The 12876-nt window shown below is 39.1% G+C and overlaps 1 protein-coding gene across 15 annotated transcripts in view; it reads left to right on the top strand.

The window, feature by feature from the left end:
* Positions 1 to 315: 315 nt before the first annotated feature.
* SGIP1 (SH3GL interacting endocytic adaptor 1) overlaps positions 316 to 12876 on the top strand; it is a 223931-nt gene continuing 211370 nt past the window's right edge. For 5 of the 15 annotated variants that reach the window (XM_030812967.1, XM_030812969.1, XM_030812975.1 and 2 more), the window contains exon 1: positions 318 to 777. In XM_030812967.1, coding sequence (XP_030668827.1) covers positions 768 to 777 — 10 coding nt within the window. In that variant the 5' untranslated portion in view covers positions 318 to 767. Of the gene's footprint in view, positions 778 to 12876 lie in introns of all 15 variants that reach the window. The other 10 variants (XM_030812972.1, XM_030812978.1, XM_030812980.1 and 7 more) reach the window with 4 other exon arrangements.

Below are 12876 nucleotides of genomic sequence, written 5' to 3' on the forward strand. Positions count from 1 at the left end.
GAGAAAGAGAGACGGAGAGAGAGAGAGGGACGCACAGATGTGCACGGAGGCCACAGACACTGACATTTGGAATTCCTTCAGGGTAAAAGGACACCGGAATGGGAGCTTAGAATTATGTTGCTAAGATTTCAGGCTGCACGGAATTATTAAGTTTTTCTTAAAAAAAAAAAAAAGAAAGAAAGAAAGAAAAAGAAAAGAACCCCCTCCGCAGCGAGCCACTTAGGTGCTCCTTTCACGCCAGAGTCCCCTGTTAAGGTGGCAGCCCTTGATAACTAATCTCGGGCACCCAGCCGCTGCTGTAAGCTTAAGGAGACGACGAGGAGGGGCGGGGGAAGTGCGTCACCAGGTGGGGAAGGGGCTGTGTATTTGGTGACAAGCGGGAGGCGATGGGGGTGGAGGGGAATGGGGACGGGAAATAGGTTCTGTGTGCTCTCCGGGGGTATTGTGTCAGGAGATGCAGGCTGGCTACCATGTGACGCGGTCCAAAGCTGAAGGGATTGGCCGAGGCAGCGCAGGCGGTGCAGCTCGGCCGGCTTGCCGTTCCTCTCCCTTTCTCTCAGCATCTTCCTGGTAGCCTGCCTGTAGGTGAAGCAGCACCAGCAGCATCCATGGCCTGTCTTTTGGCTTAACACTTATCTCCTTTGGCTTCGGCAGCGGATGGAATAGACCTCAGCAGCGGCGTGGTGAGGACTTCGCTGGGACCTGGAATCGTATCCTCCTGTGTTTTTTCAGACTCCTTGGAAATTAAGGAATGCAATTCTGCCACCATGATGGAAGGTAGGATGCTTTCTGCTGTGGTTGACTGGCTTCAGGCAAGGTTTGGGCAGAACAGCATTAAAGAATATGTGCAGCCAGTGTATGTGGCGGTTCTAGAACCTGGTTGCCAAGGTTTTGCAAGCAGAAATGCTGCAGTTTTCTTGCAGTGGATCTGGGCTCAGACTAATGGAATCAAACCACAGGGCTGCTGCCTAGCTCAGAACCTACAGAGCTCCCAGCTCCTTTGAGAGAGAAAAGCCTAAAGTGTTTGCAGGCAGCTGAGATGGAGCTAGGAAAGAGCTTGCAGAGCAAATAAGTTGGGCGAGAAGATAAGGTTTTCCGTTCTGGGTTCCTGGGACTACACTGATTAAACATTTACAATGGAAACTTGTTTTCTGAAATTGACATTAGACAGGAGAGGTCATTAACAGAGTTATCCATACAGACATTTTCAGTGAACTGTTTAAAATTATAAAAATTCTCATGAGGTATTTTTATCTTTGCTGTTTACATCATATTATTGGGATGGGGAGAGCAGCAAATTTGGTCCATAAACTGTAGTTGTATGAGAATGTCATTGCCACAGAATGAAAAATATAAGGAAAATATCCGGGCCTCTTGCCTCCTGATTCGGGGTCTTATCAGGTTAAAAAAGAATTTTGTGCTCCCTAAATGCTTTCCCTGTCCAATGGTTTTTAGCCAAGTATCAAATGATTATTTGCTGATGATCTTTTTGCATATTCAATATTGAGTATCAGGAGGAACTTTCCCTGGGGAGATGCTATTTAAACTATATTTTATTCTGCTAAATTACCCTTCCCAGCCTGAAACTGTGACAGCCAAGATTGTCTCAAAAAACAGCAAGCTGATCAGGAAAGAAGCAAGCAGCTCTATGCAAGCTTTGATTTTCTGTTTTCACACTATAGGATGGTGCAAAACTCCTGGCCTTTCCTAAGATGACAGGCAGAAATTTGTCCCCAGCCTGGATTTCACAATGCAGAATTGAGTGCATAATGGGTCTCAAATCAGCCATGAAAATGGCAGAGAGGCCACCTCTTAAAGCCAAGGTTTGTCCTACGGATTTTAACTATTCCTTAGAAATTTACCAAAATGGAATAAGAGGAGGAAGGTTTCATAAAAACAGCAGTGTAGCCTGTACTTATTTGGCAGAAATGAATTCTTTTTGCTCTCCCTGTCATCATGTCAAACATTGTTCATGTGATTTGGGGGAGTGAAGAATTCTGGAGTCAAAACCCACAGATTTTCGAAGACAGCCTTAAAAGAGAGGTTGGGTAGGATTTTGTTATGGAGTTGAGTCTTGTTTGCAAAAGGCTCTCAAGCTAGCCCTTTAAATCCAGGCCTAAATAAATTGAGATTGCTAACACTCTCAGATTAAATCATTTTCATTAATTCAAATGGATTTAATCTTTGAATAACAAGGCAAGACAAACAGAAAGAGTATTATTTATTCACTTTTCAATTAAAAGCTCATGTGGATTATCTTCTTCAGAAAAAATATCTTGCCTGTAGAGGTACTGTATTTCTCCAGCTCAATTTCATATAGCATGTCTTAAAAATGCATCTGCACACATTCTGATTAGATTTCAGTCTTGCATAGAGAATTGGATGCTCTTTCTTATCACTTCTTGCCTTGCAAACCATGACACTAAAGTATCTTCTTTGAAGGCTGTAACGTTTCTTGATGCTCATTAATGATTCTCCTGGTAATATGGCCTATTGTGCCATCCAAGAATGTCAGTTCAAAGCCCTGTGATAAGCTTATCCAGGCTGCCTAAACCAAAATGAGAACTGCAACAAAGACTTGTGCTGGAGCTGAATTAGCACTATTGCTCTGGGTTTGCCAAATTTATCTAATGAAGGATGTTATCTTAGCACTGGTATGAATTAGAGGTTATACTATAGATACAGTTGTCTTTCACCAGCTCTTTTGCAAGAGAAATTGGACAGGTGTTCCCACTGGCTTAAGTAGCTAAATGAAATTAACATTTATTTCTACCCATAGCTCCTACTTAAATGTTTTTAAGCCTTATTATCTTCATAGTTCAGTGACCTTAGAAAACCAAATAAGAGCTTAACCAAAAATCAATTTGCTATCAGTTGCCTTCCAACTTAGTTGACAGTCTTTTTGGCAATATACATTCATGTTTCTGGTATTGCATGGCAGAATTTCACCTCTGAATTGCTCTTATTCTGAAGGTGTGGTATATAATTATTATTTGCACTTAACTCATCTCTAGAGATTGCCAGGCTCTGTACATCTACCACGATAACCTTGGAAAGATAAGGAACCTCATAAAAGGCACCCCAAATTTGTCATGGCAGCTTTTTGTTGAAACATTAGTGGACTCTGAGAATGTGCCACCAAAACAGCTAGTTAAAATTATATTTCTTCTCAACTAGTGTGTCTCACACAAACACATTTCTGGAAAGGAAGAAAACATATATTTGCACTTGTGTGTATGTACATTTCTATATTGCCAAAGTGTTTTAGTCTGCTGCTCAGAAAAAGCATGGCCATGGCAACTTTTCAAAGGCACTTCTCTATTTTGTGTAAAGCAAGAGTAAACAAATATTCGGTAGAATGGGTCATAGTAAACTACGTTTCGTTTGTGTGGAACAGGATATAGGCTCCATTCATTCAATGCCTATTGGAAGTCCATCCAATCATAGATGGTAAATGTTACTACCTCCTCAGTGATCCTAATTTCATGGAAGTCAACGAAATAATTCCCCAGGGACCACAAGCAGGTGATTAGTAGTTTGTGGATCCATGGTTCTTTTAACATATTTTAATTAAAAAACATATTTTAAGGGACTTGATTTGTTGCTTCCTGCATACTTTATCTTTTGGCAGTGGTTGGCATTGAGTTGTTTCTTTTCTGAAGAAAGCCACATTATCTGGAGCCTTCTGTAGTATAAATGTGATGGGAAAGATGATGAGCAAAGGGAATTATTAACTAAGGAGTGTACGTATTGGCTAAGCTTACAATGAAGTCTATGTGGTTAGGGCAACTATTCAAGGACTATTTTTTGATATATTATCATTAAAGTTTGAAAATGGCATTCTTTAGCTATCCTTTCTAAGATAACTGGAACTAAGTCAGAGTTTCTTGGGCTGTCTATTCGTGAGGGTGTCTAGAAAGTACTTTCCTTGTTCACGTAGGCCCAACTGAAGGCATTTTGTGTTTTTAGTTCCATATTCAGGCTCTTAGGTGCTATACTAGAAAGATAAGTTTCTGGGTGCCAATGGTTTCATTTTATACGATAATTTAAAAAATTAACAAGCAAATATTTTAAGGGCTTACTGGGTTTAATTACAATATTCAGGATAATTTAATATATTTTATTATATTTACTACTCATAATAACCTGAAAATAAGTATATTGTATATGCAGTGCTTTTTTCAGTCCCTTTCTACATTTCAAAAGTAAAAATAATGCATTGAGGCAAAAAAATTGTGGAGTGGAATTTGAACCTACATCCATTTAACCACAAAGCTCATGTTTTTGACCTTCTAGGAACCTCTTAGTTTCGCTTTGCATCAGGCTGGGCATGTTAACCTAATTGAAAAATAGGCTGTAGTGCCTTTTGGTGCATATTCTGTGTGTCTCTGTTTTAAATATGAATATTCACAGAACTATACTCTTTTATTTCTTATTAATGCCTTTTATGTCCAAAATCATTATTTTAAAAATTTTGCATAATTGAAGAGTAACTAAACTTCTGTTGTTGCAATAAACCTTATAAACACTAAGAACTTCTTCTTTTCCTAGCTAGAAATAGAGTTTTACTAAAATAACATTTGGAAAATTCTTTGGCTTGGTCAGAAAAAAGCAAGACACCTTGAAGCTGGAGCTGTTCATTTTGTAGTTAGTTAAGAAGTTTTAAAGGGAATGCTTCTAATTTTCCTACTGATTCTCTTCTTTAAATGATGAAATTACTTTAGAAAATCTAAACATGCAGATATAAGGTTCCAATATATGTTCCATCACTTGTGTAATTTCTCATCTTCTCCAGTGTTCTGTGTCATAAAGAACCTCTTTAGATATATATGTTCCCATCCAAATGTCAGGGGTCAACTTTAAACTTCTAAAAAGAATATGGAGTCTTTAAAAAAATTAAATTAGATAAACCATACTAGAAGACTCTGGATCATTCTTTCTGTTGAATGTAGCACATACACTATCCATGTTCCAAATAAACAAGGTACAGGAAGTTACCAACTCACAATTTTTATGTTCCTGAAAGTTTGTTTGTGAGTTGGTTACTTGGAGCATGTTTTTCCATTGGAATAATGATACAAATAATAGAGTCTCACACAAGTCCATCAAAGGCTATTAACCCAATATCTAGCTAACATACAAATATTTGCCATAAAATGTGTAAAGAACAGTATGGTTCCCATAGTAATCAAATAGAAGAAAATTATGGCATTAAATGTGTTTTTAATTTTGGATGCTGCTGTTTGAAGGAAAGAAGCTTTAATTGGAGGACAATGAAGAGCTGGAGAAAAAATTGGATGGTATTTTTAGAATACCACCAAATACTTTAGGTATTTTCAGAAGTTTTAGATATTCATGACACTGAATTTTTCAATTATGTTCAATTTTACTTTCATACTTGTGGCTTACCTTTTCTCAATTCCATTTTATCATACGAACTGCTTTTAAATTATGAGTAAAGTCATGATGTAAACTCACAGACTGAATTAAAAGTGGGAGAGAGAATTTACTGAGATAATTCTAAAGGAGTTGGAAGAGAGAAAAATGATAAGGGATTATAATGAATTTGGGCTCATATGTCTGAGTAAGTCCCATTTGGAGAAATTAACTGAATAACAAAGAGGTCATAGGTAGAACAGAATTGAGGAGCATAGTAAAAGCAGGAAAAAGTAGGGTGTGAGGCAGAGGTATCGGGTCTTACAGGTTTGTGTGCTAACTACCAAATGTAGGTACGGGCACACAATGGCAAGCTTTCCGTGGAAGAGAGACTGGGGAAGTGCATTTAGACTTGGGAAGCGATGGGCATCTATTCTTGGAACTTGTATGTTAGTTAACTACATCTGCAGGATATTAGAAAGATCTGATATTAGAAAGATATTAGGCATCTAGAATTAAATACTTCACATCACATGCCTTCCATGTTTACGAAAACTTCTATATCTTCCCATTTCTCTTAAAATCCATAGGCTACAAGACCCCTGCGTGCTCTGACCTGCTGTGCCTTTTCAAGCTCATCAAATACTTCACTCACACTGAAAGCCACACCGCCTGCCTCCTGGTGTTTAGAATAAACACTTTCATGCCTCAGGGCTTTTTCTTTGCCTAAAACACTCCTTTCGCAGGTCATGGAGTTACCAATTCTCTTGTGGTCCCAGCAAAACTGCCACCTCCTCAGGCAGCCTTTGCTATCATCCTTGTCATCTCAAAGGTATATCCTGGGCTACTGAGTCCATCTCAGCCCGCTCTCTCTCCTCAGAGCTGTTTATGGCTTGTGGTTGCTTTCAGTGCATGGGCTGAATCTCTCACTCAAAGGTAAGCTCCACGAGGGCAGAAATCTGGTCTACCGTATTCATCTCTGTATCTTTAGCTCTTGGCACACTATAAATACTTAACATGTTTATTAATTGAATAAGTGAACAAAACTAGATATAAATGGCTCAGATAACTGTATACTATTCATTATTAGGTATTATTTTGGGCATTATGATGGACATAAGAAAAAAATGCTCAAATGTGTATTCTCACTGGAGAAATAAAATCAATAAACATGAAACAATTAGGAAATAAGACAATATTCTGCAGTGATAAATTGTGAGAAATAGATAATATATATTGAGATGCAAAAATAAAAGAAATAGTTCATTTGAAAATAGGTACTTGGGCTTGAATTGTTTTGGTGATGAGCTCCTAGGAAATGATTTCATAATGAAAAGAGGCACATTGTAGCACCACCATTCAAAGAATTCCCAGAGTCAGTTTTGTCAATATCCTGGATATGCTTTTTTTCTTTTCTCTCTTCCTTTGCCTTCCTTGCATTTCTGCCTTTCCTTTCGCTACTTTTCTCATTCTTCCATCCCACCTTTCCCTTCCTGGGTTCTCATTCCTTTTCTCTGGTTTATGGCCAAGCTTGAAAATGGTGGCTTATAAAGCCAGCGGGTTTGACTTGGAATCTGGGGAAGTATTTTTAAATAAATGAATGAATGTAAATGAGTGTAATGTTGTTCTGTGTATTTGTGTGTATAGTGGCAATGTCATGGTATATGAGATTTTTCAGATGCAAATTACTCTTGATTGAAGAATTTGTTAATCTTAGGAGCTCAATGTGTTAGCTGATTTTATGCAGTTGGGCTTTTTAGTAGAAAGAACATGAACCCAGAAGTCAGACTTCAGTTTTGAGTCTAAGTGTTGTGACTGCTTGGCTGTATGCCATGAGAAAGTTACTTTACATTCCTGGGCTCTGTTTCCTTGCACACAAAATGAGATAATTGATCTGCCATACCTCCAGAACTTCCAGCTCTAACAGTCTCTGGCATTGGCTGAATGATTGGGATTCCTCACATCTACTCCCTCCAAGGTTTGAATTCTAATGATTGACTCCTTTTCCTCTCACCTCAAAACATATTCATCCCTGACACACAAATAATTGAAATGCATTACTGTCTGCCTTTTATTAGTTTAATTTTTCTCTATGTTTATTTTGCATCCACAATTTTGTTTTGTCTCTTTGCTGTACTGGAACACAAAAAGTGCATTTATGGCAACCCTCTTCTGCAACTCCTAGTCTAGAGCTGTCTATTTAGTCATCAAATATTCTGTATCAAATGCACACTAGGCATTATTCTAGGTGCTATAAGCTCAGTAGTGAACAAAACAGATTAAAATGTCTGCCCATGTGGGCATCCTTTTGCAGAAGTCATTCAGCATGAGCTTATGTGATCCATGGATCAAGTGACAGGTGAGCATTCAGAAGTCTAGCATTCAGATACCGGTTCTGTGAATGTCTTATGACAGTGCCCCTTGGGCTCATTCTTCTCACACATTTAATAAATGAATGAGTATCATGTCCTTGTCTTAGCTCACCATTCCAAACCCAGAGTTACAGCTGAGAGCTCGGCAGCAACTCTAGGCTTGAACATTTTCACAGAAAAGATGTAAATGCCATGAAAGGTTCATTCTAGGATCAAAATTACTCATCTACTCACGTTTTTTGGTGTATACCAAAAACTTTCATTTTTATTTTTGGTTCATATCCACTTCTGTTATGTGTCAGGACTAGTGTTTTAGGATTTTTGAAAACCTGTGTGGAGTTACCTATGTTTCTTTTCTTTAACAAACAATATAAGGAGGAAAATATTGAGCTCACTTAGGGCGTTGTCAAAGATTATGTGACATTTGCACATGCTTAAAAGTTTTAAAAATGCTTTATTCATCTAACAGATACACCTGGAGTGTTTCTGATATCTCAGTTGCTGTACTAGGCACAATGAAAATGACAGCAAAACACAAGGCAACAATGTCCCTCGTCTTCAGAAGCATAGAATCTAGTATATGATACCACATTTGCATGTACATATTTTATTCGTGCCATGTCTCTGTGTGGTAGAAAGAATAAGTACAGTAATCCTCCCTTATCTGCAGAGGATATGTTCCAAGATCCCCAGCAGATGCCTGAAACTGCAGATATTACCAAACCCTATATGCACTATGCTTTTTCCTATACATATATATGAGATAAAGTTGATTTATATATACGATTATATATATACCTTCATAGGTATCAATCAATAGGTATCAGCTTTACCTATGATAATTTTACCTTTATCATAGGTAAAAGTAAATTTACCTATGATAAAGTTAATTTGTAAATTAGGCACAGTAGGAGATTGGCAACAATAACTAATAATAAAATTTAGAACAGTTATAACAATCTGCTATAATAAAAGTTATGCGAATGCGGTGTCTGTCTCAAAATATTTTGTTATACAGTACGCACCTCTCTTCTGATGATGTGAGATGTTACAGTGCCTACATGGTGAGATGAAGTGGAGTGAATGACGTATGCATTGTGACACAGTGTTAGGCTGCCATTGACCTTGAACATGAGCACTGTGATATGCAACAATATGATGACTGAGATGACTACTAAGTGACTAAGAACAGGTAGTGTAGACAGCGTGGATACACTGGACAAAGGACTGATTCATGTCCCAGACAGGATGGAGTAGGATGGCACGAGATTTCATTACACTACTCACAATGGTGTGCAATTTAAAACTTATGAATTGGTTATTTCTATAATTTTTCATTTAATATTTTCAGACCACAGTTGACTGTGGGTAACTGAACCCACAGAAAATGAAACCTTGGATAAGGAGAGACTTCTGTATTACTATCCTTATTTTAAACAGAAGGAAACTAGGGCCCACCAAGGTTAAGTGACGCTCAAGGTGACCACCTTACTAGTGGCAGAAACAGCGCTTATCAGCCAGGCTTGACTCCTAGTTAAGTGCTGTTTATTTGTATAATGGCATAACTGGAAAATCTTGCTCATATCTAAAGTGTTTGGCCTAGGTCTCTGACTGGCAAGTAAACAGCAGATTGTTTAAATCTGACTGGATGTTTCAAAAGCCTTTTTCAGAACTAAGCAAGTTAATTTTATTATCAGGTCATGATCTTTCAGAACAGTCATCAACTTGAAGAAGGCCACCTCACACAGAAGGGTTTTAACCCAGTGGGCTCTTTTCAGTAGCTCTCCCTGTTTTTCTACAGTTTTCTGAGGGAGAGGGTCATGATGTGATGTCACTAGTCCAGTGGACTCTAAACTTTCACAGCTTACCTTCTACCACACATTTTATCAAAAAGCCTGGTTCCCACCAAGAACAAAAGCCCCTTTTTTTCCCCTGAGAAGGACAGCTCGGTGTTCACTGATATTTTATGAAAGCTGTGGCTGTTATCACGAAAACATGATAATGTGTGCCATCATTTGAAGATTAACCAAATGGGTTCAACCTCATTTTATAGTTGCAGAAACCAAGGCCAAATGAAAAGACTTACCAAAGGATTTTTATTCTCTCTGTAACAGGACAAGTCAAAGTTTATTTTAGTAATGATTCCAAAACTGTGAATAGACAAAGACTTGGAGCCCATGGTGTCTTTCACGTTCAAAGGTGCTGAGGCTGGCTGGGTGACTGCCAAAAGACACAAATGAATGTGTCCCCAGGGTCGTCCTTCTACTGAGTACACATACAATGTGACCATTTATAGCTTTCTCCCCTGATTTTCTCAGTGAGTCAGTACAGTGTGGGGGGAAGGGCCAGGACTTGAAGAAGGACTATACCACCTCTGTGACTGGGTGACCTTGAGTGAGTTCTGGAACGGTTGGCCTCAGCTTCCCCATTTGTAAGGGGAGAATAATGCTGGCTACCTACCTCATCGAGTCATTATGAAGAGCAAATGAAATAATAAATATACATCTGAGAGAGTGTGGTGCAGATGCCAGTTTTTTCTCAGACAGTTTTCTCTCAACCTATATACCCATGATAAAGTTTAATTTATAAATTAGGCACAGCAAGAGATTGCCAACAATAACTAATAATAAAATAGAACAGTTTCCATTGTTGTATTGGGTGTTACTTGTGGATTTCTTAGCCTTTGGAGGCTAGACATTACTGCTTGCTGTTTTGCTTTTTCTGTAGATTATTGCTGTACCTGTCCTGAAGACAGGCCTTACAGATTTCTTTCTCCTCTTCACCATACTATTAAGTTACAAGCATACTCTATCATCCTTTATTCTCAATGTCCATGTGCTAGGCCACCCCTTTCTTGAACATGTACAGCATCAGTAATCAATCACAGCCATCTTTCTCCCTAGCTTTAGTATCTATCTCAACATCATATTCCAGGAAATTCCTGTGAATTGATTGGAATTGGCACATGAGATGATATTACCTTGCATTCCTTACCACAAGCAGTTTCCCAAAGTTGAAATACAGGGAATAAAACTAGAATACAGGCCGGGCGAGGTGGCTCATACCTGTAATTCCAGCCCTTAGGGAGGCCGAGGCAGGTGGATCACTTGAAGCCAGGAGTTACAGACCAGGCTGGCCAACATGGCGAGACCCTGCCTCTACTAAAATTACAAAAAAATTAGCTGGGCATGGTGGTGCACACCTGTACTCCCAGCTAATCAGGAGGCTGTGGTGGGAGAATCACTTGAACCTTGGAAGCGGAGGCTGCAGTGAGCTGTGATCATGTCACTGCACTCCAGCCTGGGCCACAGAGGGAGACTCTGTCTCAAAAACAAACAAACACACATACAAAAAACTATTAGAATATAGGTGATCTACCTGTGCACCCACCTTTACACATGCCCTTAGTGAATCACCAAAAATGACATGTCAAAAATTGCTCACAGCAGCAGTTCTGGTAACAATGGCAGGAAATGGTCTCTAAGCCCGATTGTAGGTAGAACCTTACTCCTATGCTATTGACTGTAACCATTAAATTTCTCTTAGCCTCCTTGTGCCCTAATTTGAAGAACTATGTCTACCAGGTAGCCAAGCTAGAGTCACTGCTTGGATTCATTCCTAATTCCTCCTTCCTTCCTGTCCTACATCAGTAGGTCCTTAAGATCTGTAGATTGTCTTTCCTAAACAGCTCTTGACTCTGTTCTCTGTCTTTCATCCCCTGCTAACACATCTGATCAGACCTTGCTGCTTCCACCTTCCAATGAATCCTCCTCACAGCCACCAAAGACATCAATTTCCTCATCTGCCTTTGATTGTTTACCATGCTTCTAAGATGAAGTCCAAATGCCTTAGTGTGCTGTGCAAAGCTTTCACACACAGGCTGCCTTCAGCCTCACCTCTCACTGGCCCAGCCAGACAGAGCTCCTTGCCATTCTCTTGCCCTTGAACTTGCCATTCCTTTCCTTCTCTATATGGAAACAGTCTGTTCTGACTTTTCAAGTGGACTAAGAAAAGACTGCCTGCCTTCAGTGAAGCCTTCACATATGCAGCAGGTTGAGAATGAGAGCACTAGCTTTGGAGTCAGGCTGATCCAGCTTAAACCTGTGTGTGTGACTCTAGGGAGCTAGTGAACATGTTTCCTTCTCAGGAAAGTGGATGTGATGATAACAGTCTTTCTCATGGGTAATCTAAACATGTAAGTTTGCAAAAATTAAATCAGAAAGTGCACTTGTAGCATTTGGAGTTCTCCAGAGAGACAGAACTGAACAAATTGTGTGTGTGTGTGTGTGTGTGTGTGTGTGTACATACACACATACAGAGAGAGAGGAATTTTTAAATAAGGAATTGGCTCACATGATTGTGGGGACTGGCATGGCAAGTCCAAAATTTGTAGGGAAGGCTGGCAGGCCAGTAACTCAAGCAGGGGTTGATGGTGAAGTCTTAAGATAAAATGGTAAGCTCCCAATAAATCTTAATTACTGTTCTCTTTTAGGCATAGCACATTCTTATACCTGCTTTTTTCCTTGCTCAAAAACCAAGGACTATGCCACAGTAGAGACCATATTTTACTCACTTTAGGATTCCCAATGTGTGGCATGTGTGTAAATGCTCAATAAATACCCAGTTTTAATAAATGAATCCTGTGTAAGGATCACAAACTTTTGGTGAAAAGAGTCAAGCCACCCAGCATATGGTTATTATGAGAATTAAATGAGTTAAAATATGCAAAGCATTTAGAAGAGTATTTGGTCCATAGTAAAAGCTTATTAAATGTTAATGTCATGTGCACATCAAAGGTCCCAGTAAAGTTCCTGGATGCCAGGCAATACCCTGGATTGTGCTTCCTCTGCTCTTCCCAAAGCACCCATCTGCCACGTAGGATCACACTGGCTGAGAGCCACATTCTGGTTCCAGGAGTGTGCAGTTAATATAGTATCTCACACATGTCTGCCTGACTCCTTTAATCATTTCCTCTGATTTTAAGAGGACAAGTTTCATTGCAGAAAACTTGCAAAATAAGAAGATACACAGAAGAAAATTAAATTCCCAAATAATCTCATTGTTATGAAAGAACCAACCATTACTACAGTTTGTTGAGTGCAGAACATGAACTTCGGAGACAGACAAC

Source organism: Nomascus leucogenys, chromosome 5, assembly GCF_006542625.1.
Source record: "Nomascus leucogenys isolate Asia chromosome 5, Asia_NLE_v1, whole genome shotgun sequence".
Taxonomy (NCBI): domain Eukaryota; kingdom Metazoa; phylum Chordata; class Mammalia; order Primates; family Hylobatidae; genus Nomascus; species Nomascus leucogenys.